This window comes from Oncorhynchus nerka, linkage group LG15, assembly GCF_034236695.1.
Source record: "Oncorhynchus nerka isolate Pitt River linkage group LG15, Oner_Uvic_2.0, whole genome shotgun sequence".
Taxonomy (NCBI): domain Eukaryota; kingdom Metazoa; phylum Chordata; class Actinopteri; order Salmoniformes; family Salmonidae; genus Oncorhynchus; species Oncorhynchus nerka.
In genome coordinates this window covers 43,125,773-43,151,977 of record NC_088410.1, presented here as the reverse complement: position 1 = coordinate 43,151,977, position 26,205 = coordinate 43,125,773, and the positions used below count along the sequence as shown (strand labels likewise).

At 42.3% G+C, this 26,205-nt stretch overlaps 1 protein-coding gene across 1 annotated transcript in view; it reads right to left on the bottom strand.

Moving 5' to 3' along the window:
- cacna2d2b (calcium channel, voltage-dependent, alpha 2/delta subunit 2b) overlaps positions 1–26,205 on the bottom strand; it is a 92,280-nt gene that overhangs the window by 24,297 nt on the left and 41,778 nt on the right. Inside the window, exons 4-11 of the mRNA XM_029682409.2 lie at positions 25,636–25,695; positions 11,831–11,875; positions 11,442–11,580; positions 8,440–8,571; positions 7,263–7,320; positions 7,121–7,171; positions 6,908–7,007; positions 6,396–6,557 (exon numbers count right to left, since the gene is read on the bottom strand). Coding sequence (XP_029538269.1) covers positions 6,396–6,557; positions 6,908–7,007; positions 7,121–7,171; positions 7,263–7,320; positions 8,440–8,571; positions 11,442–11,580; positions 11,831–11,875; positions 25,636–25,695 — 747 coding nt within the window. The remainder of the gene's footprint in view (positions 1–6,395; positions 6,558–6,907; positions 7,008–7,120; positions 7,172–7,262; positions 7,321–8,439; positions 8,572–11,441; positions 11,581–11,830; positions 11,876–25,635; positions 25,696–26,205) is intronic.

Sequence of the window (26,205 nt, the reverse complement as noted above, 5' to 3'; positions counted from 1 at the left end):
AAGCACAAAGGACAATGCCTTCACCTCTGGGTCCGCATGGCAAATGGCCCGGAACCCAAGGAAAGCACAAAGCCTTCACCTCTGGGTCCGCTTGGCAAATGGCCAGGAACACAAGGAAGGCACAAAGGACAATGCCTTCACCTCTGGGTCCGCATGGCAAATGGCCAGGAACATAAGGAAAGCGCAAAGGACAATGTCTTCACCTCTGGGTCCGCATGGCAAATGGCCAGGAACACAAGGAAGACACAAAGGACAATGCCTAAGGACTAGACAGCCATTTCCCTTATGAGGAGCCAAAATGTTATACTCTCTGTTACAGTATACAGAGGACTGACTATTGAATGTGTGATATAATAATACTATAGTATCCATGTTTGGTATCTATCTGAAATGTGTTCACTGAGGATAACTCTGATGCTATCTATATGGATGTATGGTCTCTGTAGTAACTTGTATCTATAAAGGGTGAACTCTAAATGACTCTATGCAAGAGTTTTATGGTCGTCTCTGGAATTGGTCTCATCCCCACACAAACCTTTAGAATCTATGCTGTCACACCCTGTGGAGATTGGGCTTGGTGGTCAGGTCACGCTAAACTTGGTATCGTTTGATTGGTCTATGATGGTTGGTTGTGGGTTGAAAGAGTTTCACCTGAAGATGTTATGGATGGAATTAAATTCCTTTGTCCTCTCTCTTATCCTGTTTCCAGTCTATGGAGGAAAGTTGATCAATTCTCATTTCCCAGGCTTCTAGGGCTCTGGTCTAGTAGGCATCTCTTTGCTCATGCTTTGTCTTGTAAGTTTTAACCTTAGGATTTATATGCCTAGAATTAGGTTTTGTTAATGTCAGTATTGCTGTCACGACTTCCGCCGAAGTCGGTCCCTCTCCTTGTTTGGGCGGTGTTCGGCGGTCAACGTCATCAACCTTCTAGCCATCACTGATCTATTTATCATTTTCCATTGGTTTTGTCTTGTATTCCTTCACACCTGGTTCCAATCCCATTAATTACATGTTGTGTATTTAACCCTCTGTTTCCCCTCATGTCCTTGTCTGGGATTGTTTGTTTGTATGTTCGTGTATTATGTATTGGTGCGCGACGGGTTCTTGTACCCACTTTTATTTATTTTGTATTTTGGTTTTGGAGTTTTGTTATAGTTTATTAAATGACTCCATTTATACCAAGTTCGATTCTCCTGCGCCTGACTTCCCTGCCATCTACACACACGTTGTTACAATTGCCTTGTAATTTAAGTATGTGAATCCATTAATTTTACAAAGTTATTGCACATGGTTTTACTATAATGTTAAACGGTATTCAGGTATTCAGTTTATTAACCTTTGATCATATTAATTGCAAAGTCTTATTACAAATTGCATGTGATGTACAGTTGAAGTCGGAAGTTTACATTCACTTCAGCCAAATACATTTAAACTCCGTTTTTCACAATTCCTGATATTTAATCCTAGTAAAAATTCCCTGTCTTAGGTCAGTTAGGATCACCACTTTATTTTAAGAATGTGAAATGTCAGAACAATAGCAGAGAGAATGATTTATTTCAGCTTTTATTTCTTTCATCACATTCCCAGTGTGTCAGAAGTTTACATATATTCAATTAGTATTTGGTAGCATTGCCTTTAAATTGTTTAACTTGTGTCAAACGTTTCAGGTAGCCTTCCACAAGCTTCCCACAACAAGTTGGGTGAATTTTGGCCCATTCCTCCTGACAGAGCTGGTGTAACTGAGTCAGGCTTGTATAGGCCTCCTTGCTCGCACACGCTTTTTCAGTTCTGCCCACAAATTTTCTAAGGGATTGAGGTCAGGCCTTTGTTATGGCCAGTCCGATACCTTGACTTTGTTGTTCTTAAGCCATTTTGCCACAACTTTGGAAGTATACTTGGGGTCATTGTCCATTTTGAAGAGCCATTTGCGACCAAGCTTTAACTTCCTGACTGATGTTTTGAGATGTTGCTTTAATATATTCACATAATTTCCCTTCCTCATGACGCCATATATTTTGTGAAGTGCACCAGTCCCTCCTGCAGCAAAGCACCCCCACAACATGATGCTGCCACCCCCGTACTTCACGGTTGGGATGGTGTTCTTCGGCTTGCAAGCCTCCCCCTTTTTCCTCCAAACAAAAAGATGGTCATTATGGCCAAACAGTTCTATTTTTGTTTCATCACACCAGAGGACATTTCTCCAAAAAGTAAGATCTTTGTCCCCATGTGCAGTTGCAAACCATAGTCTGGCTGTTTTATGGCGATTTTGGAGCAGTGGCTTCTTCCTTGATGAGCGGCCTTTCAGGTTATGTCGATATAGGACTCGTTTTACTGTGGATATAGATACTTTGTACCTGTTTCCTCCAGCATCTTCACAAGGTCCTTTGATGTTGTTCTGGGATTGATTTGCACATTTCGCACCAAAGTACGTTCATCTCTAGGAGACAGAACGCGTCTCCTTCCTGAGCGGTATGACGGCTGCGTGGTCCCATGGTGTTTTAACTTGCGTACTATTGTTTGTACAGATGAACGTGGTACCTTCAGGTGTTTGGAAATTGCTCCCAAGGATGAACCAGACTTGTGGAGGTCTACAATTTCTTTTCTGAGGTCTTAGCTGATTTCTTTTCATCTTCCCATGATGTCAAGCAAATAGGCACTGAGTTTGAAGGTAGACCTTGAAATACATCCACAGGTACACCTCCAATTGACTCAAATGATGTCCATGAGCCTATCAGAAGCTTCTAAAGCCATGACATAATTTTCTGGAATTCTCCAAGCTGTTAAAAACCAGTTTTAATGACTCCAACCAAAGTGTATGTAAACTTCCGACTTTAACTGTATATATAATATGCATATACACTGAGTGTACAAAACGTTACTACAAAGTCTGATTTCGGTCAAAATTTTAAGAAAATGTGTAGTTACTGATGTTTGCAATCGTACGGCATTACACTCTCAGCCGCCTCTTATCCCCAGGTGCACATTCGTTAACTAACGCACAGGGTGATTTAAAGGAAGGCAATGTTGATACTGTAACTGTAAAGTATATTTAACCAATAAGGCAAGGGGGGGGGGTGTGGTATATGGCCAATATACCACGGCTAAGGGCTGTTCTTAGGCACGATGCATCGCGGAGTCATTGAGAGCCACTCTTAAATGTTCTGCTGGTTGTCCTGTTATCTGTAATGAAATGTCCTTCGTGTGTTTGCTTAAAGAACAAAATTGCAAGCACACACATTTTCTTTGGAAAATGTCCTTGTCTATTTCATAGTAGAAGCCCTAAAGAATTGGGCATCACTTGTACAGAATGCGGTCGTTCAGAGTGTTGAGCCTGAATTCATTTACGTTTAGTAGCTGATTGAAGGCAAAGTGGAAACCAGACTTGTAGTCTGTGGTGCCTTTAGCTTGCATGAGCTTTACAGCCTCTTTGAAGATCTTCTTGTTGCGAACGTTGGCCTGGACCAGGTGTTTGAAGCAAGGGACCACTGCCTCAGCCTTTTCATTAAACTATAAAGGGTGAACTCTAAATGACTCTATGCAAGAGTTTTATGGTCGTCTCTGGAATTGGTCTCATCCCCACACAAACCTTTAGAATCTATGCTGTCACACCCTGTGGAGATTGGGCTTGGTGGTCAGGTCACGCTAAACTTGGTATCGTTTGATTGGTCTATGATGGTTGGTTGTGGGTTGAAAGAGTTTCACCTGAAGATGTTATGGATGGAATTAAATTCCTTTGTCCTCTCTCTTATCCTGTTTCCAGTCTATGGAGGAAAGTTGATCAATTCTCATTTCCCAGGCTTCTAGGGCTCTGGTCTAGTAGGCATCTCTTTGCTCATGCTTTGTCTTGTAAGTTTTAACCTTAGGATTTATATGCCTAGAATTAGGTTTTGTTAATGTCAGTATTGCTGTCACGACTTCCGCCGAAGTCGGTCCCTCTCCTTGTTTGGGCGGTGTTCGGCGGTCAACGTCATCAACCTTCTAGCCATCACTGATCTATTTATCATTTTCCATTGGTTTTGTCTTGTATTCCTTCACACCTGGTTCCAATCCCATTAATTACATGTTGTGTATTTAACCCTCTGTTTCCCCTCATGTCCTTGTCTGGGATTGTTTGTTTGTATGTTCGTGTATTATGTATTGGTGCGCGACGGGTTCTTGTACCCACTTTTATTTATTTTGTATTTTGGTTTTGGAGTTTTGTTATAGTTTATTAAATGACTCCATTTATACCAAGTTCGATTCTCCTGCGCCTGACTTCCCTGCCATCTACACACACGTTGTTACAATTGCCTTGTAATTTAAGTATGTGAATCCATTAATTTTACAAAGTTATTGCACATGGTTTTACTATAATGTTAAACGGTATTCAGGTATTCAGTTTATTAACCTTTGATCATATTAATTGCAAAGTCTTATTACAAATTGCATGTGATGTACAGTTGAAGTCGGAAGTTTACATTCACTTCAGCCAAATACATTTAAACTCCGTTTTTCACAATTCCTGATATTTAATCCTAGTAAAAATTCCCTGTCTTAGGTCAGTTAGGATCACCACTTTATTTTAAGAATGTGAAATGTCAGAACAATAGCAGAGAGAATGATTTATTTCAGCTTTTATTTCTTTCATCACATTCCCAGTGTGTCAGAAGTTTACATATATTCAATTAGTATTTGGTAGCATTGCCTTTAAATTGTTTAACTTGTGTCAAACGTTTCAGGTAGCCTTCCACAAGCTTCCCACAACAAGTTGGGTGAATTTTGGCCCATTCCTCCTGACAGAGCTGGTGTAACTGAGTCAGGCTTGTATAGGCCTCCTTGCTCGCACACGCTTTTTCAGTTCTGCCCACAAATTTTCTAAGGGATTGAGGTCAGGCCTTTGTTATGGCCAGTCCGATACCTTGACTTTGTTGTTCTTAAGCCATTTTGCCACAACTTTGGAAGTATACTTGGGGTCATTGTCCATTTTGAAGAGCCATTTGCGACCAAGCTTTAACTTCCTGACTGATGTTTTGAGATGTTGCTTTAATATATTCACATAATTTCCCTTCCTCATGACGCCATATATTTTGTGAAGTGCACCAGTCCCTCCTGCAGCAAAGCACCCCCACAACATGATGCTGCCACCCCCGTACTTCACGGTTGGGATGGTGTTCTTCGGCTTGCAAGCCTCCCCTTTTTCCTCCAAACAAAAAGATGGTCATTATGGCCAAACAGTTCTATTTTTGTTTCATCACACCAGAGGACATTTCTCCAAAAAGTAAGATCTTTGTCCCCATGTGCAGTTGCAAACCATAGTCTGGCTGTTTTATGGCGATTTTGGAGCAGTGGCTTCTTCCTTGATGAGCGGCCTTTCAGGTTATGTCGATATAGGACTCGTTTTACTGTGGATATAGATACTTTGTACCTGTTTCCTCCAGCATCTTCACAAGGTCCTTTGATGTTGTTCTGGGATTGATTTGCACATTTCGCACCAAAGTACGTTCATCTCTAGGAGACAGAACGCGTCTCCTTCCTGAGCGGTATGACGGCTGCGTGGTCCCATGGTGTTTTAACTTGCGTACTATTGTTTGTACAGATGAACGTGGTACCTTCAGGTGTTTGGAAATTGCTCCCAAGGATGAACCAGACTTGTGGAGGTCTACAATTTCTTTTCTGAGGTCTTAGCTGATTTCTTTTCATCTTCCCATGATGTCAAGCAAATAGGCACTGAGTTTGAAGGTAGACCTTGAAATACATCCACAGGTACACCTCCAATTGACTCAAATGATGTCCATGAGCCTATCAGAAGCTTCTAAAGCCATGACATAATTTTCTGGAATTCTCCAAGCTGTTAAAAACCAGTTTTAATGACTCCAACCAAAGTGTATGTAAACTTCCGACTTTAACTGTATATATAATATGCATATACACTGAGTGTACAAAACGTTACTACAAAGTCTGATTTCGGTCAAAATTTTAAGAAAATGTGTAGTTACTGATGTTTGCAATCGTACGGCATTACACTCTCAGCCGCCTCTTATCCCCAGGTGCACATTCGTTAACTAACGCACAGGGTGATTTAAAGGAAGGCAATGTTGATACTGTAACTGTAAAGTATATTTAACCAATAAGGCAAGGGGGGGGGGTGTGGTATATGGCCAATATACCACGGCTAAGGGCTGTTCTTAGGCACGATGCATCGCGGAGTCATTGAGAGCCACTCTTAAATGTTCTGCTGGTTGTCCTGTTATCTGTAATGAAATGTCCTTCGTGTGTTTGCTTAAAGAACAAAATTGCAAGCACACACATTTTCTTTGGAAAATGTCCTTGTCTATTTCATAGTAGAAGCCCTAAAGAATTGGGCATCACTTGTACAGAATGCGGTCGTTCAGAGTGTTGAGCCTGAATTCATTTACGTTTAGTAGCTGATTGAAGGCAAAGTGGAAACCAGACTTGTAGTCTGTGGTGCCTTTAGCTTGCATGAGCTTTACAGCCTCTTTGAAGATCTTCTTGTTGCGAACGTTGGCCTGGACCAGGTGTTTGAAGCAAGGGACCACTGCCTCAGCCTTTTCATTAAACTGAAACAAGAAAGGAGAGAGAAAGACAGAGCAGAAGTGGGATTGAGGAACAACAATGAGAGAGCAGGCTAGATAGAGAGCAAGAGATAAAGACAGTGAGAGAGCAGGCGAGATAGACAGCAAGAGATAAAGACTGTTAGTGAAGGAGGAAATTGGTTAAGAACAAATGAATAACCGTTCATATGAGTGATTGCTGTGATGTTTAAGGTTGTGCAACATGTTTTATGCTGATGTCTATGAAAATAGTACGAAATAGAATTCTACACACAAAAAAAAGGAATGTATAACCAATGAAATGTCAATCCCAGGTGTAACTACAGTAACTACCACACTATCACAGACACACTCACCCTGGCCACGTTGACATAGTCGTCATCAGACAGAGTGTCCAGCATCTCCATCACTGATGACTTGATCAGCTTCAAAGTGAGGCCGCTCACACTGCCACTCCTGAGGGGGGACAGGTATCATGAGACACACACACACACACACACTGCACTCTCTTATAATGTAACCAGTCATTTTGGTACTAAGTTATTGAAACTTTAAATGAGAAAACTCACACATCAACGAGTATGATCATGTCTTTGGGGGATGAAGCCCCTTGGATGTACCTTGTGAAAAAGAATGAAGAATTCTCTAAATGAACTCTTCAGCCATAATCAAAATCAATTATTAAAAGAGAACAGAATAGGTAACACATACCATGGCCTTCTCCTCACATCATAAAGGTCGATCTTATCAGGGGCCCTCCACGGTGTGGCTACAGATAAGGCAATAAAAACATATAGAATAGTAACTTTCAGTTTTTATTTTCCTCTACCAGTATGCCACCAGACGATAATATTTGATATATATAAGACAATGGGAGCAAATATTGTATTTACATTTCATAGGTTTTCTGGTATTACTTTCCTTTGAGTTTTTGTAACCTTCAAGTAAGCCCTCTTTGAGGAAGTAGATGCTTAAAGGACCAGTGCAAAAACCTGTGTTTTATATATATTTCCACACCATGAGGTTGGAATAACACTGTGAAATTGTGAAAATTATGAGAACGCGTAAAAGCTGTTTGCAGTAAATTAGTTAGTAGACCAAGAGAGTTCCAAACCTCTCTGCCAGTAACAGCTAGTTTTCACCTCCCCTCCCAGACAGTCCTAGCAAAACTCTAGCTTGAGAAATTGTTCTTTGCCAAAAATCTATTTTAGTTGATTTTTTACAATTTGAATTGAAACAAATCACCGTAAGGTACTTCATTGTTGCCTAGAAATGATAGATAAATCACAGGTTTATAGCTAGAAACTCAGTGAGTGCATCCCAAATGGTACCCTATTCCCAAAATACTGTAATGCAGTACTAGGGGCCTTGGTAAAAAAATAGTGGACAATAAAGGGAATAGGGTGCCCTGGTTAAAAATAAGGCACTATAAAGGGAATAGGGTGACATTTGGGATGCAGATATATGAGACAGAGGGGGGTTATTATGGAACACTTCAATTGTGCAGACTTGCTGACATTAAGCTTAGTTTCACAACCCAGCATATTACCAACCATTCATATAACCATTCACATTTAAGTAAACTCGTATTGCTTTACAGTATATTGCATTGTTGTAAAGGAAAGGACCAAAGACATCCTATAATTCTAATAAGGACATCCTGTATTCCTATAATAAGAGTATCCTGTATTCCTGTAATAAGGGCATCCTGTACTCCTGTAATAAACCCGGGATAAAACCCGGGTCTGTAGTGATGCCTCAAGCACTGCGATGCAGTGCCTTAGACGACTGCGCCACTCGGGAGGCCCTATGTATTCCTGTAATAAGGGCATCCTGTATTCCTGTAATGAGGGCGTCCTGTATGTCCTGTAATAAGAACATCATGTACCTGGGTAGTAGCGAGTGACCCCAGTGGCGCTACCGAATGCCTGCCAGAGTAGTGAAGGATCCTCTTGACTGTTCTCCATAAACACCTTCTCCAGCGCCTGGGTCCAGTTCAGCTCATTTAGAATCACTGGGGCTGAAGGGAAAGACCAGGTAGAAGACGGATTGGTCTCACTTACAGTGCCTATAGAACGTTTACACCCCCTTGAACTTTTTCACATGTTGTTGTGTTACAAAGTGGGATTAAAACTGGATTTAATTGCAATTTTTTGTCAACGATCTACACAAAATACTCTAATGTCAAATTGAAAGAAAAATTATATATATTTTTAAAAGATTAATGAAAACTAAAACACTGATATACCTTGATTAGATAAGTATTCACCTCCTGAGTCTATACATGCTAGAAACACCTTTGGCAGCGATTACAGCTGAGTCTTCTTGGGTAAGTCTCAAAAGAGCTTTGCTCACTGTATTGTGCAATATTTGCCCATTAATCTGTTGGAGACTATTTGACTTGAGCTCGTTTTAGTTGCATAATGAGTCCATTTATAATTTCATAATCCCATTATCAGTAGTAATAAATTGTTATTGGTTAGGATGTTGGAGCTGGAGAGTGTTATTGCAGCAACAAAGGGAAGTCCAGAAAGTATTTTAATGTCCAGATACACTACATGACCAAAAGTATGTGAACATCTCATTCCAAAATCATGGGCATTAATATGGAGTTGGTCCCCCCTTTATTGTTATAACAGCCTCAACTCTTCTGGGAAGGTTTTCCACTAGATGTTGGAATATTGAAGTGGGGACTTGCTTCCATTCAGCCACAAGAGCAGTAGTGAGGTCAGCACTGATGTTGGGCGATTAGGTCTGGCTCGCAGACTGCGTTCCAATTCATCCCAAAGGTGTTCGATGGGGTTCAGGTTAGGGCTTTGTGCAGGCCAGCCAACTTCTTCCACACCAATCTCGACAAACCATTTCTGTATGGACCTCGGTTTGTGCACGTGGGCATTGTCATGTTGAAACAGGAAAGGGCCTTCCCCCAAACTGTTGCCACAAAGTTGGAAGGACAGAATCGTCTAGAATGTCATTGTATGCTGTAGCGTTAAGATTTTCCTTCACTGGAACTAAGGGACGTAGCCCAAACCATGAAAAACAGCCCCAGATTCCTCCTCTACCAAACTTTACAGTTGGCACTATGCATTGGGGCAGGTAGCGTTCTCCTGGCATCCGCCAAACTCAGATTTGTCCGTCGGACTGCCACATGGTGAAGCATGATCCATCACTCCAGAGAACGCGTTTCCCCTGCTCCAGAGTCCAATGGTGGCGAGCTTTACACCACTCCAACCAACGCTTGGGATTGTACATGGTGATCTTAGGCTTGTGTGCGGCTGCTCGGCCATGGAAACCCATTTCATGAAGCTCACGACAAACAGTTATTGTGGTGACGTAGTGAGTGTTGCAACCGAGGACAGATGTTTTTTTTTTATGTGCTACGCGCTTCAGGACTCGGTGGTCCCGTTCTGTGAGCTTGTCTGGCCTACCACTTCGCGTCCACTTCACAATAACAGCAGTTACAGTTGACCGGGGTAGCTATACCAGCACATAAATTTGACAAACTGACTTGTTGGTGCCACGTTCAAAGTCACTGAGATCTTCAGTAAGGCCATTCTACTGCCAATGTTTGTCTATGGAGATTGCATGGCGGTGTGCTCGATTTTATATGCCTGTCAGCAATGGGTGTGGCTGAAATAGCCAAAACTACTCATTTGAAGGGGTGTCCATGTACTTTGTATATATATTGTAGGTGATTGTCCTCCTGAAAGGTGAATTCCTCTTTTAGTGTCTGGTGTAAAGTGGACTGAAGCAGGTTTTCCTAGGATTTTGCTTGTGCTTAGCGCCATCCCTTTTCTGTTCATTCTGAAAAAGCCCTCAGTCTTTGCCGATGTCAAGCATACCTATACCATGATGCAACTACACCACGCTTGATGTGTGTGGGTGGTTTAATACATCATCCACAGCATAATTATTAACTTGACCATGCTTAAAGATATATTCAATGTCTGATTTATTGTTGGTACCCATCTACCAATCACTGCCCTTTTCGTTATGAGGCTTTCGAAAAGCTCCCTGGTCTTTGTATTTAAATCTGTGATTGAAATCTTTTACTTCTGAACTAATTTAGACTTGCCTAAACGAACGGGGTGAATACTTATGTATAACGGCTATATTTTTGTTATTTAATTTGTATTCATTTGTAAAAATGAGTAGAATATTTTTTGACTTTGACAATATGGAGTATTTTGTGAAGATCAATGATGAAAAAATACAACTAAATATAATTCATTCGCACTTTTTAACGCAACAAAATGTGAAAAAAGTTCAAGGGGGTGAAGACATTTTATAGGCTCTGTACCTGTGAAGGAACATGGTGTGGCGGTAGTGTTGCAGTCTCCTAAGGGCATAATCCCACCTCTACCGCCACAACATTTCTGTTCTCCAGTGCTTGACATGGGCAGGAGCTCCCTGGAGAGGAATACAAGCACCTCAAATTTTGTGCACCTTGAGCTCTTGTTCCTCTTATAGAATATTAACTCAAAAGTATTGTGGAGCTCCTGCACCTAAATATAAACAGTACTGGCACCCAAAATTGAGTACCGGTACCTATTGAGTCCAAGTCAAGCACTGCTGTTCTCCCCTCTTCTAACTTGTAAACATTATACTTTCCACCTGTCTAAATTAAGATTGAAAAACACTCTAGCCCTTTACACACACAAAGCATTTGGTATGAAGTTTTTCTGCACCCCAAAAATTATCACAAGCATAATTGAGGAGACAAACTATGCCAAAATATTAGTTGTTTCACAACCATTGTGTCAAATGTGTTGTACATCAGTTGTACTACCCAAGTGTGTACAGGGCCATAGTCTCAACTGAGCAGCAAATGACTGCTAAATAACATAATAACAAGACATTCACTGTCCATTGCACTAATGCGAAACTCACCTCCTTTGTAGATGTCTGTGGGGATCTGAACGGCTGTGAAGGAGTAGTTGACCTTATTTTTGAAGTTAGGGTCATACACAAACTCCACCTGTAGTGGAGGGCTCACTGTTTCCCCATCACCATCTTGCAGAGAGTACTGCTAACACACGTACACACGTAGATACACGCACACGTACACACACGCACGCACGCACGCACGCACGCACGCACGCACGCACACACGCACACACGCACACACACACACACACACACACACACACACACACACAAACACAAACACACACACACACACACAATATTACTACCACTTCATTCTTCAACAGATTTCAAAAGCTTTATCAACAAATGAGAGAGGATGTGTAGAAATGAGCTTTTCACTTTCTACTCACATAGTCTAGCTCTGCCTTGGAATCGTAATACGTCATGTTCCACTCCTGGTAAAGATCAGAACAAAACAGACATATAACATGGGTGATGACAAGTTGGCCTAGAGTTGCAAGGCTAACGGTAATTTATCATAGATCTGGAATCGTAAGTAATTTTGGTAATTAACAGGTAATCTATGGTAACTTTGGTAATTTATAAAAATGTATTCATTTATAGTAGTCATTTTTTGTATGCGTCCATATTGACCTTGAGTTTCTAGTGGATAGACCATATAGTTCAAGTGAACATAGCCTGATTAATGAAAAAAAAAGCATCTAGTCAACAATGGCATTATTTTCAATGAACCCAGCAACTCTTCCAACTATTGACTTTTTTTCACAACTGCCACCAGTTTGACGCCAAAACATTTAAAACAAAGACAGATTGAGATAGTAAAATAAATAAAAGTATGTCAAAAAGTATTTAGGATATTTAATGCTGAAAACCTCACAAACACCAACGGTATTCACTAAGTTAATAATGGTTTATATTTAGGATAATGTTTTACAGCTTTGTCATTTTATTTTATTTGACCTATATTATATATTTTACATGTGATAAGGCCTCACAGAGGATCAGAAATAAATACAGACACCTGTGATAATCTGGAGTATCTAAAAAGGCTCTAGATGTAATCTGATCAAATAAAATAAAAACTTGAAAGTTACCAAACTTCTGGTAGTTTGCTGGTAAACTTGTAAAGTTTCCAGTAATATACCCTCCCTGGGCAACCCTAAGTTTGTCACAATCTTATAATAGGGTAACCAGAGTTAACGACCATACTCCCTCAACAAGTATAAAATAAATAGGAAATGCTCATCTGAAACAAACTGTCCTGCTGTCATGAAGGAACACCACAAACTACACCCCTGTATTTCATATACATGATACACCCACGACTGAATACGACAGTGTGGTAAAACCCACGGAATCATCCAACCAAACTCTTTTTTTTGGTGCATAAGGATGGGAAGAGTTGTTAGCTATGCTGGTTCATACACAGAGAGCGAGCCGGAGGTGGTGAGGCTCACAGAGGGAGTCACTGCTACTGGGAGGGCTGGGGTGGGGTGGTGTGGCGAGGGAGGATGGGGATGAGTCCACAGGCCCTGTCCTACCTCAATGGCCTAATGGACCAAACCATGTGGAAAAGTGGAATGTCAATGTGTGTAGGACTCAGCAGTGCTCCCCCCGGCTGAGCTGGCCATGCTTTTCGCTACACCCGCAATAACATCTGATTAATATGTGTATGTGTCCAACAAAATTTGATTTGATTTTGTCCGCGCCGCCAGTTACAGCTCCAGCTATCCCAGCCCAGCACTGTCGAACCAGCTCATCCCTGAGCTCCGTCCTCTGACTGGTGATCTCAGGTGATCTCATCCTGGCTGTAATAATGACTGACTGTGTGTAAGGATGGATGATTGATGATGCAATGTGGCGTGGGATGAGCACAATTGAATCTTTTCAAATCTGAGTAGATTACTAGGAAATAGTACTATTGGACTCCAGCGGCTGTAGTGGTGGTAAACAGACATGGTGGTAAACCTTTGAGTTTCATGGTGAATAAGGGGCCTGGAATCTGATGAGAAGAAGAAGAGGAATAATACATGGGACTTATAAAGTGCTTATCAAGAACCCAAAGTCACTTTACAATTATAGAAACAAAACAAAAAAAACAGATATCCAAAGAAAACAATGACAAACTAAAAAGCAGGGAGAAAAATCATGAAACTAAGAGAAGGGGGGGTAGTGCTCAAGGAAGGGTAAGAGTGTGATGTGTCAGTGTATGAGTGAACAAGCAGGTGTTGTGTGTGTGGGGGTGTTCTTGGTTTTACTATCCTTGTGGGGACCAGAAGTCCTCACAAGGATAGTAAAACCAGGAAAATTCGGACAAGTGGGAACATTTAGCCGGTCACCACATTAAAAGGCTATTTTAGACAGCAGTGGTGTAAAGAGGGGGGGTGATCTGAGCACCCATGCCAAATCTTTTCATTCTCCTGAGGGGGAATGGGTTTTGTCGTGCCCTCTTCACGACTGTCTGGTGTGCTTGGACCATGTTAGTTTGTTGGTGATGTGGAAACTCTCATCCTGCTCCACTGCAGCCCTGTCGATGAAAATAGGGGCATACCCAGTCCTCTTTTTCCTGTAGTCCACAAACATCTCCTTTGTCTTGATCACATTGAGGGAGAGGTTGTTGTCCTGGCACCACATGGCCAGGTCTCTGACCTCCTCCCTATAGGCTGTCTCGTTGTTGTCGGTGATCAGGCCTACAACTGTTGTGTCATCAGCAATATTAATGATGGTGTCAGAGTAGTGCCTGGCCATGCAGTCATGAGTGAACACGGAGTACAGGAGGGGACTGAGCACGCACCCCTGAGGGGCCCCTGTGTTGAGGATCGGCGTGGCGGATGTGTTGTTACCTATCCTTACCACCTGGGGGCGGCCCGTCGGGAAGTCCAGGATCTAGTTGCAGAGGGAGGTGTTTAGTCCCAGGGTCCTTAGCTTATTGATGAGCTTTGAGGGTACTATGGTGTTGAACGCTGAGCTGTCGTCAATGAATAGCATTCTCACATAGGTGTTCCTTTTGTCCTGGTGGGAACGGGCAGTGTGGAGTGCAATAGAGATTGCATCATCTGTGGATCTGTTGGGGCGGTATGCAAACTGGAGTGAGTCTAGGGTTTCTGGGATGATGGTGTTGATGCGAGCCATGACCAGACTTTCAAAGCACTTCATGGCTACAGAGATGAGTGCTACGGGTCGGTAGACATTTAGGCAGGTTACCTAGGTGTTCTTGGGCACAGGCACTATGGTGGTCTGCTTAAAACATGTTGGTATTACAGACTCAGACAAGGAGGGGTTGAAAATGTCAGTGAAGTCACTTGCCAGTTGGTCAGCACATTCTTGCAGTACACGTCCTGGTAATCCGTCTGGCCCTGCGACCTTGTGAATGTTGACCTGTTTAAAGGTCTTATTCAATTTGGCTGCAGAGAGCGTGATCACACAGTATTTCGGAACAGCTGGTGCTCTCATGCATGTTTCAATGTTATTTGCCTCGAAGCGAGAATAGAAGTAGTTTAGCTCATCTGGTAGGCTCGTTGTCTATAAATGTAGAAAGTTCTGCACTTTTGCTACTCTCCCTAGGAATGGCCATCCTGCAAATATGACTGCAAGAGCACAGCACAGAATGCTCAATGAGGTTAAGAAGAATCCTAGAGTGTCAGCTAAAGACTTACAGAAATCTCTGGAACATGCTAACATCTCTGTTGACGAGTCTACGATACGTAAAAATACTAAACAAGAATGGTGTTCATGGGAGGACACCACGGAAGAAGCCACTGCTGTCCAAAAAAAACATTGCTGCACGTATGCAGTTTGCAAAAGTGCACCTGAAGGTTCCACAGCGCTACTGGCAAAATATTCTGTGGACAGATGAAACTACAGTGTTGAGTTGATTGGAAGGAACACAACACTATGTTTTGAGGAATATAAGGCACAGCACACCAACATCAAAACCTCATCCCAACTGTAAAGTATGGTGGAGGAAGCATCCTGGTTTGGGGCTGCTTTGCTGCCTCAGGGCCTTGGACAGCTTGCTATTGTTAGGTTCTAATTTTCAGAGTAAATAACTCACGGACACTAGAGAAGCTTAACCAAGTTTAATTCTTCCCAAAGGGTCGACACAGCTGTAATTCAAACACAGACATGGCTTACCCCGTGGTAGTATTCATACCCCACTTTGGGTGGTGTCTCCTCCTTATCGCTAAACATTGCATCATTATTGCTAAGCAGGGAGCTAAGTGATATGAGCCTTCAACGGTTTCTCCCCTTAGCAGTACTGCCACATGCGATCGTGTTTCCTGCACACAGCCCCTCCCAAGCTTCATTATGGCACCCCTCATGTCTCTTTTGTAACTAATGTTCCTATAGTTCTGAGTATAACAATGTTCAAAGTTTAACCCAGAATTCAACCCTATCATCGACGGAAAAATGAATTCTGAAGTTTATGAAGACATTTTGCAGGAGAATGTTAGGCTATCTGTCCACCAATTGAAGCTCATCAGAAGTTGGGTGATGCAACAGGACAACGATCCAAAACACAGAAGTAAATCAACAACAGAATGGCTTCAACAGAATAAATACGTCTTCTGGAGTGGCCCAGTCAGATTCCTGACCTCAATCCAATTGAGATGCTGTGGCATGCCCTCAAGAGAGCAGTTCACACCAGACATCCCATGAATATTGCTGAACTGAAACGGTTTTGTAAAGAGGAATGGTCCAAAATTCCTCCTGACTGTTGTGCAGGTCTGATCCGCAACTACAGAAAACATTTGGTTGAAGTTATTGCTGCCAAAAGAGGGTCAACCTGTTATAAAATCCAAGGGTTCACATACTTTTTCCACCCTGCACTGAATGGTTACACGGTGTGTTCAATAAAGACATGAAAACATATAATTGTTTGTGTGTTATTAGTTTAAGCAGACTGCGTTTGTCTATTGTTGTGACCTAGATGAAGATCAGATCAAATGTTATGGCCAATTCATTCAGAAATCCAGGTATTTCCAAAGAGTTCACATACTTTTCTTGCCACTGTATAGTTTAAAGCCGATGTGCAAAACCGATGTCAAAGCTGACGTTCATACCTGTATAAGGTATGTAGATGACGTAATGACGCCACGAAAAGCGCTACACGTGCAACACAGCATTCATAACCTAGCCCACAATGTCTGCTGTGTGGATCTATTTTAAAGTTTCAAATGAAGATAACAAAAAGGCCATATGCAACGTTTTAGCTGCTATTAATTGTAAGGATCCACACTGGAGACGTGAAGAAGGTAGAGGGAGTGAACATTTAATAACCACAGACAGGAACAGAATATGGACAGCGTCTGGACAGGGGAAATGGAAAAGACAATCATGCTGAAACAGAGGAAACAGACACATATAGGGAAGGCAATCAAAACGTGAAGGAGTCCAGGTGAGTCAAATGAGCGCTGATGCGCGCAATGATGGTGACAGGCGGACAAAGGAAGAATTGGCTTTGGGGTTGATCAGTGAAATATACCTGCTGGAGCGAGTACTACAGGTGGGTGCTGCTATGGTGACCAGTGAGCTGAGATAAGGAGGGGCATTACCTAGCAAAGACTTATAGGTGACCTGGAGCTTGGCGACGAATATGAATTGAAGGCCAGCCAACAAGAGCATACAGGTTGCAGTGGTGGGTAGTATATGGGGCTTTGGTGACAAAACGGATGGCACTGTGATAGACTGCATACAATTTGCTGAGTAGAGTGCTGGAGGCTATTTTGTAAATGACATCGCTGAAGTCAAGGATTGGTAGGATAGTCAGTTTTAAGAGGATATGTTTGGCAGCATGAGTGAAGAATGCTTTGTTGCGAAATAGGAAGCCGATTCTAGATTTAATTTTGGATTGGAGATGCTTAATGTGAGTCTGGAAGGAGAGTTTACAGTCTAACCAGACACCTAGGTTGTTGTCCACATATTCTAAGTCAGAACCATCCAGAGTAGTGATGCTAGACAGGCGGGCAGAGATCGGATGAAGAGCATGCAATTAGTATTACTTGCATTTAGGAGCAGTTGGAGGCCACGGAAGGAGAGTTGTATGGCATTGAAGCTCGTCTGGAGGTTAATCAACAGTGTCCAAAGAAGGGCCAGAAGTATACAGAATGGTGTCGTCTGCTTAGAAGTGGATCAGAGAAATACTAGCAGCAAGAGCGACATCATTGATATATACAGAGAAAAGAGTCGGCCCGAGAATTGAACCCTGTGGCACCCCCATAGACTGCCAGAGGTCCGGACAACAGGCCCTCCGATTTGACACACTGAACTTTGTCTGAGAAGTAGTTGGTGAACAAGGCGAGGCAGTCATTTGAGAAACCAAGGCTGTTGAGTCTGCCGATAAGAATGCGGTGATTGGCAGAGTCGAAAGACTTGGCCAGGTTGATGAATACGGCTGCACAGTATTGTCTTTTATCGATGGCGGTTATGATATTGTTTAGGACCTTGAGCGTGGCTAAGGTGCACCCATGACCAGTTCGGAAACAAGATTGCAAATTTCTGTTTGAAAAAGCTAGCCTTTGTTTTCCTAACTGCCTGTGAATATTGGTTCCTAACTTCCCTGAAAAGTTGCATATCGCAGGGGCTATTCGATGCTAATGCAGTACGCCACAGTATGTTTTTGTGCTGGTCAAGGGCAGTCAGGTCTGGAGAGAACCAAGGGCTATATCTGTTCCTGCTTCTACATTTTTTTAATGGGGCATGCTTATTTAAGGAAAGCACTTTTAAAGAATAACCAGGCATCCTCTACTGACAGAATGAGGTCAATATCCTTCCAGGATACACGGGCCAGGTCAATTAGAAAGGCCTGCTTGCTGACACGGCTAGGACATCAGGGCTGGCGGAGTGTGCTAAAGCAGTGGAAATAAAACTTAGGGAGGAGGCTTCTGATGTTAACATGCATGAAACCAATGCTTTTACAGTTACAGAGGTCAACAAATGATAGCGCCTGGGGAATAGGAGTGGAACTGGGGGCTACAGGGCCTCGGTTAACCTCTACATCACCCGAGGAACAGGTTAGGAGTAGGATAAGGGTACGGCCAAAGGCTATAAGAACTGGTCGTCTAGTGCGTTTGTGACCGAGACTAAAAGGAGCAGATATCTGGGCGTGGTAGAATAGATTCAAGGCATAATGTAAATACAGTGGGGAGAACAAGTATTTGATACACTGCCGATTTTCCTACTTACAAAGCATGTAAAGGTCTGTAATTTTTTATCAATGGTGCACTTCAACTGTGAGAGGCTGAATCTAAAACAAAAATCCAGAAAATCACAATGTATGATTTTTAAGTAATAATTTGCATTTTATTGCATGACATAAGTATTTGATACATCAGAAAAGCAGAACTTAATATTTGGTACAGCAACCTTTGTTTGCAATTACAGAGATCATATGTTTCCTGTAGTTCTTGACCAGGTTTGCACACACTGCAGCAGGGATTTTGGCCCACTCCTCCATACAGACCTTCTCCAGATCCTTCAGGTTTCGGGGCTGTCGCTGGGCAATACGGACTTTCTGCTCCCTCCAAAGATTTTCTATTGGGTTCAGGTCTGGAGACTGGCTAGGCCACTCCAGGACCTGGAGATGCTTCTTACGGAGCCACTCCTTAGTTGCCCTGGCTGTGTGTTTCGGGTCGTTGTCATGCTGGAAGACCCAGCCACGACCCATCTTCAATGCTCTTACTGAGGGAAGGAGGTTGTTGGCCAAGATCTCGCGATACATGGCCCCATCCATCCTCCCCTCAATACGGTGCAGTCGTCCTGTCCCCTTTGCAGAAAACCATCCCCAAAGAATGATGTTTCCACCTCCATGCTTCATGTTTGGGATGGTGTTCTTGGGGTTGTACTCATCCTTCTTCTTCCTCCAAACACGGCGAGTGGAGTTTAGACCAAAAAGCTCTATTTTTGTCTCATCTGACCACATGACCTTCTCCCATCCAGATGGTAATTGGCTTCAGACGGGCCTGGACATGCGCTGGCTTGAGCAGGGGGACCTTGCGTGCGCTGCAGAATTTTAATCCATGACGGCGTAGTGTGTTACGAATTTTTTTCTTTGAGACTGTGGTCCCAGCTCTCTTCAGGTCATTGACCAGGTCCTGCCGTGTAGTTCTGGGCGGAACCCTCACCTCCCTCATGATCATTGATGCCCCACGAGGTGAGATCTTGCATGGAGCCCCAGACCGAGGGTGATTGACCGGCATCTTGAACTTCTTCCATTTTCTAATAATTGCGCCAACAGTTGTTGCCTTCTCACCAAGCTGCTTGCCTATTGTCCTGTAGCCCATCCCAGCCTTGTGCAGGTCTACAATTTTAGCCCTGAAGTCCTTACACAGCTCTCTAGTCTTGGCCATTGTGGAGATGTTGGAGTCTGTTTGATTGAGTGTGTGGACAGGTGTCTTTTATACAGGTAACGAGTTCAAACAGGTGCAGTTAATACAGGTAATGAGTGGAGAACAGGAGGGCTTCTTAAAGAAAAACTAACAGGTCTTTGAGAGCAGGAATTCTTACTGGTTGGTAGGTGATCAAATACTTATGTCATGCAATAAATGCAAATTAATTACTTAAAATTCATACAATGTGATTTTCTGGATTTTTGTTTTAGATTCTGTCTCTCACAGTTGAAGTGTACCTATGATAAAAATTACAGACCTCTACATGCTTTGTAAGTAGGAAAACCTGCAAAATCGGCAGTGTATCAAATACTTGTTCTCCCCACTGTACAAGGGTATGGTAGGATGTGAGTACAGTGGAGGTAAACCTATGCGTTGCGTGATGATGAGAGAGGTTTCATCTTTGGAGGCATCAATTAACGTAGTTGAGGTCTCCGCATGTGTGTGGGGTGGGACGAAAGAGCTATCTAAGGTATTTTGAGAGGGGCTGAGTGCTCTACAGTGAAATAAAACAAAAACTAGCCAAGACAGCAGTAGACAAGGCATATTGACATTAGACAGAGGCATAAAGCAATCACAGGTGTTGATCAGGAGAGCTAAGACAACAATGGGTAAATGGCAATGAATGGGCAGAGCGTGTCAGTTAGGTACATACAGGACCTGAGTTCGAGGCTGGGGCCGACAGGTAAACAAAATGAGGTGCCGTGTTATTGAAACAGTCCAGGGGGCATCAGCTATGTAGCCGATTGATCATAGGGTCAAAAGAGCAGCAATAGGTAAGTCAGGGTGCTGTTCGGTAGTCACTACTACGGGGGAGCAGGGGACACAGTGTTCAGAAAAGCTAGCGGGCCGGGGATATTAGATGGTTCTGCGGCGATATCGTAACAGAATAGCCTGTTGAGACCACATCGGGCGATCACGTCGGCAGTCCAGTCGTGATGGATCGGCGGGGCTCCTTGTCGACAATAAAGGCGGCTTTGGAAGAATGCGGAGTCGCCAGTTTGCCATGCATGGCACACACGCTGCAACTGACTGTGAACAAAGGTGTTTTGTCCCAACGCAGCAAATCTGACATTAGCAACAAGTAGGAAGGTAGTGGGTCATTTTAAACATTCGCAGCTAGCATACAACCACCTGCAAGCAATACAGGAGCAGCTTGGAGTGAAAACAGAACTGCACTTTTTACATAATGGAGAGCCTGCTGGGAAAAAAACGAGTGCTTGGCGTGCAACAATCAGTACAAACCAGTGGACTCTCATTGAAAACATGAACACACTCATAGCTCCATTCGAACAACTGACTCGAGAAATAAACTCATCAACTGCGTCTGCAGCAGACGTGAAACCCTCTGTCATGTCATTTAAACACCTGCTCAACAAAACTGCCAACAGACCGTGGGGTTAAAACTTGAAAAACTACTCTACTAGAGGCTGTGAACAAGCGATTCGGTGGCTTTCTCTCTAAGCCTCTTTACTGTGTCGCCACCATGCTCGATGCTAGGTACAAGGACCGCTACTTCGATGCAGACAAGAAACAGGGTTTACGTGAAATGTTACAGACAGTTGGACAAGATGGAAACGGACACAGTGACAGTGCGCACTGAGGAGGAGGACCCACGACAGAAGAGGCCATTGACAGACAGAGCTGAAACTTTACTGCTTGACATGTATGATAAAATCCTGTTTGAGAATGATACGACTGAACAAATGAACAATGAAACAGCACAGCAAGTAAGTGAAATAAATAGGTTATGATTATGTTTTACTGCTAATGGGGACATAAGTAAATGCCAACAAAATAACTTTTAGTCAGTTTATGTGTGTTTCAACTATTTAACTGTACTAGAATGCCTTAAAAGCCCACTAAAATTGTAAATATCTGTTATTGTATTGGGGTTTTTTTTGGCAAGGAAAATATCTGTATTGGTATTGGCCAAAAATGTCATATCGGTGCATCCCAGTCGGATGTATTCAGGATAATTTTTGAAGTTGAATACACACAACATTTTACCACTTGGTTGGGAGATACTTTGATATTATTTGGGCATGGAATTTAGAGTATTCTAACGTGGGAACATTGAATTACATTTTTATTTTATGCTCATATTAACGGTTGGTGGCAGTGGCTAGCTATAGGATGGACTGCAGTCTCTCCTTGTCCACAAGAAACAAACATTAACTATCCCTTTAAAATAGGACCATAGAAAATCCTGACTAGAGGTAGCTCTCCAAGACGGTTAACCACCCCAAATCTATGTTTCCCAAATCCTGTGGGTTTGAATATGTTCATGTGACATTTGATTCTACAAATTATCCCACTCTGAAGAAAAATCTAATTAATCACTTTTCAGGTGGTTGAGGCTGATTTGCAAAACCTTGCCATCATCTGACTCTGCATAGGCAAGCTCTTTTGCATTTATGCCTACCATTTTTGCTTAGCAGCAAAACAGGTTATTTGAGGAAAGTGGCATTTCAGAATAGCTTTGCCCAATTTTTTGCACTATTACTTTGGTGCCTTGTTGGCAACAGGATTCATATTTTTTTATATTTGTATTCTGTACAGGCTTCATTCTTTTCACTCTGTCAATTTGGTTAGTATTGTAGAGTAACTACAATCCAATCACAGCCATTAAACTCTGTTTTAAAGTGACCATTGGCCTCATGGTGAAATCTCTGAGTGGTTTCCTTCCTCTCTGGCAATTAAGTTAGGAAGGACGCCTGTATCTTTGTAGCGAATGGGTCTATTCATACACCAGCCAAAGAGTAATTTATAACTTCACAATGCTCAAAGGGATATTAAATGTTCTTTTACACATCTTCCCATACTGCCCTACCAAGTAAAAGAGCAGGAACTGCTCACATATTTAAATTGAGAAAAAGGATTTAAAACATTTTTTACATTTTCCAGCCAAATTAATTGTAGTCTGATCATTGGAGATGTAGTTATCTGTTGTCTTACTATGTCATTTTTTAAATTAAAATTGACCTGACCTTTGACCCTAGACAGCAGTTACTGCCTTCTTGCTTGGTACACCCACTGAAATACATTTCCATTATGATATTTATTTTTTTACAAAAATATGTGTTCATATATTTATTTGTACGTGGCTGCCAGTGTTATATAGTTTGAAACTTGTATTAGCAAACAACAATAAATAATACCAAGGTAAACCGTAGTAACTGCAGCCCAAATCTCGGTGAAACCAAGGTAAAAGGCAGTAACTGAAGTGAGTGATGGAAGTTACTGCTTTTTTCCTTGGTTTCACCGTAACCTTTTCTCCAAAACAACACAGTGGAGGCAGGATATTTCTCCACATGATAAAGCATGTATTTAAGGTATCAATAATGTCAACACATTTCTGACCAAATGTGCAGTTATTGCTCTTTTGCTTTGTAGGGCAGAATAGGTGCCCGTCTTTGCGAGGAATTGGAAAACCTTCCTGGTCTTTGTGGTTGAATCTGTGTTTGAAATTCACTGCTCGACTGAGGGACCTTACAGATAACTGTACAGTATGTGTGGGGTACAGAGTTATGTTAAACACTATTATTGCACAGTGTGCAACTTATTATGTGACTTGTTTAAGCAAATTTTTACTCCTGAACTTATTTAGCTTTGCCATAACGAAGGGGTTGAATACTTATAGACAATTTTCTTTTGACAAACATAATTCCGCTTTGACATTATGGGGTATTGTGTGTAGGCCAGTGACAAAATAAATCTACATTTAATACATTTTAAAGTGAGGCTGTAATGCAAAAAAATGTGGAGAAAGTCGAGGGGTGTGAATACTTTCTGAAGGCACTGTATTGTCCCCCCTCACTAGAATCAGTTACACATTTGGGTTCACAATCGGTTTGGGTAAAATAATGTTCATAGTTAGACAAAACAGGTCACGCTACCAACATTTCTGCTGAATGCTGCTGTTTTGATGTTACAGCCAAATGAACCTAATGCTAAATTGCCAATGGCCAAACAAAGTGAAAAATGTAGCCTATGGATCTGGGCTCATGTAAGTGGTGGATTAAATCACTAGTGTCACCAGTGGCATAGACATAGATTCATTTTGGGTGGAAGCAGCTAACTTCCGGCGAATTTACACATTTTGCCATGGGGCAAAGAGAAAAATGTGGGGTTTTATATCTGATCTCATGCTATTCTACATATTTTGACATGAGGCAGAGAGGAAAATGTGTGGTTTTATAGATCATCTCGTGCTATTCTACACATTTTGACATGAGGCTTAGAGAAAATGTATAATTTCTTTAGATAATTAATGCTCAAATACAGTGGGGCAAAAAAGTATTTAGTCAGCCACCAATTGTGCAAGTTCTCCCACTTAAAAAGATGAGAGAGGCTTGTAATTTTCATCATAGGTACACTTCAACTATGACAGACAAAATGATTAAAAAATTCCAGAAAATCACATTGTAGGATTTTTAATGAATTTATTTGCAAATTATAGTGGAAAATAAGTTTAAATTATAGTGGACCCTTTGTTGAAGGACCTTTGGCAGCGATTACAGCCTCTAGTCTTCTTGGGTGTGACGCTACAAGCTTGGCACACCTGAAATTGGGGAGTTTCTCCCAATCCTCTCAAACTCTGTCAGGTTTGATGGGGAGCGTTGCTGCACAGCTATTTTCAGATCTCTCCAGAGATGTTTGATCGGGTTCAAGTCAGGTTTCTGGCTGGGCTACTCAAGCATACTCAAGCACAGTTAGAGACTTGTCCCGAAGTCATTCCTGCAATGTCTTGGCTATGTGCTTAGGTTGGTTGTCCTGTTGGAAGGTGAATCTTCACCCCAGTCTGAGATCCTGAGTGCTCTGGAGCAGGTTTTCATCAAGGATCTCTCTGTACTTTGCTGTACGGTGCCAGGTTTCCTCCAGACGTGATGCTTGGTATTCAGGCCAAAGAGTTTAATATTGGTTTCATCAGACCAGAGAATCTTGTTCCTCATGGTCTGAGAGTCTTTAGGTGCCTTTTGGCAAACTACAAGCAAGCTGTCATGTGCCTTTTACTGAAGAGTGGCTTCCGTCTGACCACTCTACCATAAAGACCTGATTGGTGGAGTGCTGCAGGGATGGTTGTCCTTCTGAGAGGTTCTCCCATCTCCACAGAGGAACTTTGGAGCTCTGTCAGAGTGACCATCGGGTTCTTGGTCACCTCCCTGACTCAGGCCCTTCTTCCCCAATTGCTCAGTTTTGCCTGGCCGCCAGCTCTAGGAAGAGTCTTGGTGGTTCCAAACTTCTTCCATTTAAGAATGATGGAGGCCACTGTGTTCTTGGGGACCTGGAATGCTGCATAAATGTTTTGGTACCCTTCCCCAGATCTGTGCCTCGACACAATCCTGTCTCGGAGCTCTACTGGCAATTCCTTCCACCTCATGGCTTTGTTTTTGCTCTGATATGTACTGTCAACTGTGAGACCTTATATAGACAGGTGTATGCCTTTCCAAATCATGTCCAATCAATTGAATTTACCACAGGTGGACTCCAATCAAGTTGTAGAAAGAAAGTATTATCAATGGAAACAGGATGCACCTGTGCTCAATTTTGAAAATCCTAGCAAAGGGTCTGGAAAGTTATGTAAGGTCAAGGAGAATTAGGATGTTGAGAGCACCAGTACCAGCAGTGGTGAGGAGGTCATTGATGACTTTGAGGAGTGCATGATGATGTTTGTGGGAACATTTACTGTTGATCTAATCATTACATCAATAGGGGATGTGCTTAGTATCATGACCCCCTGCTGAATCTTTTATACATTACAAATGCAGACAGTCTGCTGGTAGAGTGTTTTACAGTAGTGTTACCTTGACGCTGTCGTGCCAGGGATGGTCTCGCTGGACACGTTCTGCTTCACTGGCCAGCCTCTGCAAGTTCAAGAGTTCAGGTTAGAGAACATAGAAAACAAAAGTCCTGCCCTTTATTTTGAATAGGCCTAGTTGAATGGGAGGGATATTTAAAAAATGATATTCACATGATTTAGATATGTCCACTGCCAAAAGTGTCCACCCCTGGTACACAACGGGATTCAATTAGCTGTTAGCGTCTGGTGCTAGGGCCGTTGCTAGAAACGGTCAAATTCTGACCTGCCTACGTAAGGAACCAAAGCGTCTGTTGCTATGCTGGTTGCTAGCTCTATTTAACCTCAGCGCTCGAGGAGGACGGAGGACATGGGCGGTTCTGAGTCTATTTCACCTCATAAGCCCATTTCTAAAGTAGCCTAAATGGTCTGACTTCATAGAAATGTAATGGGTTTAGAAGACTATAAGAGCTGAGTGTTCGTCTTTCTGTGTAAACCACATAACCACCTGATGCTCTTACCTGTAGAAAAAAAGTGAAAGTTATATAAAAAAAATATGGTCCCTCTTTTACTATAA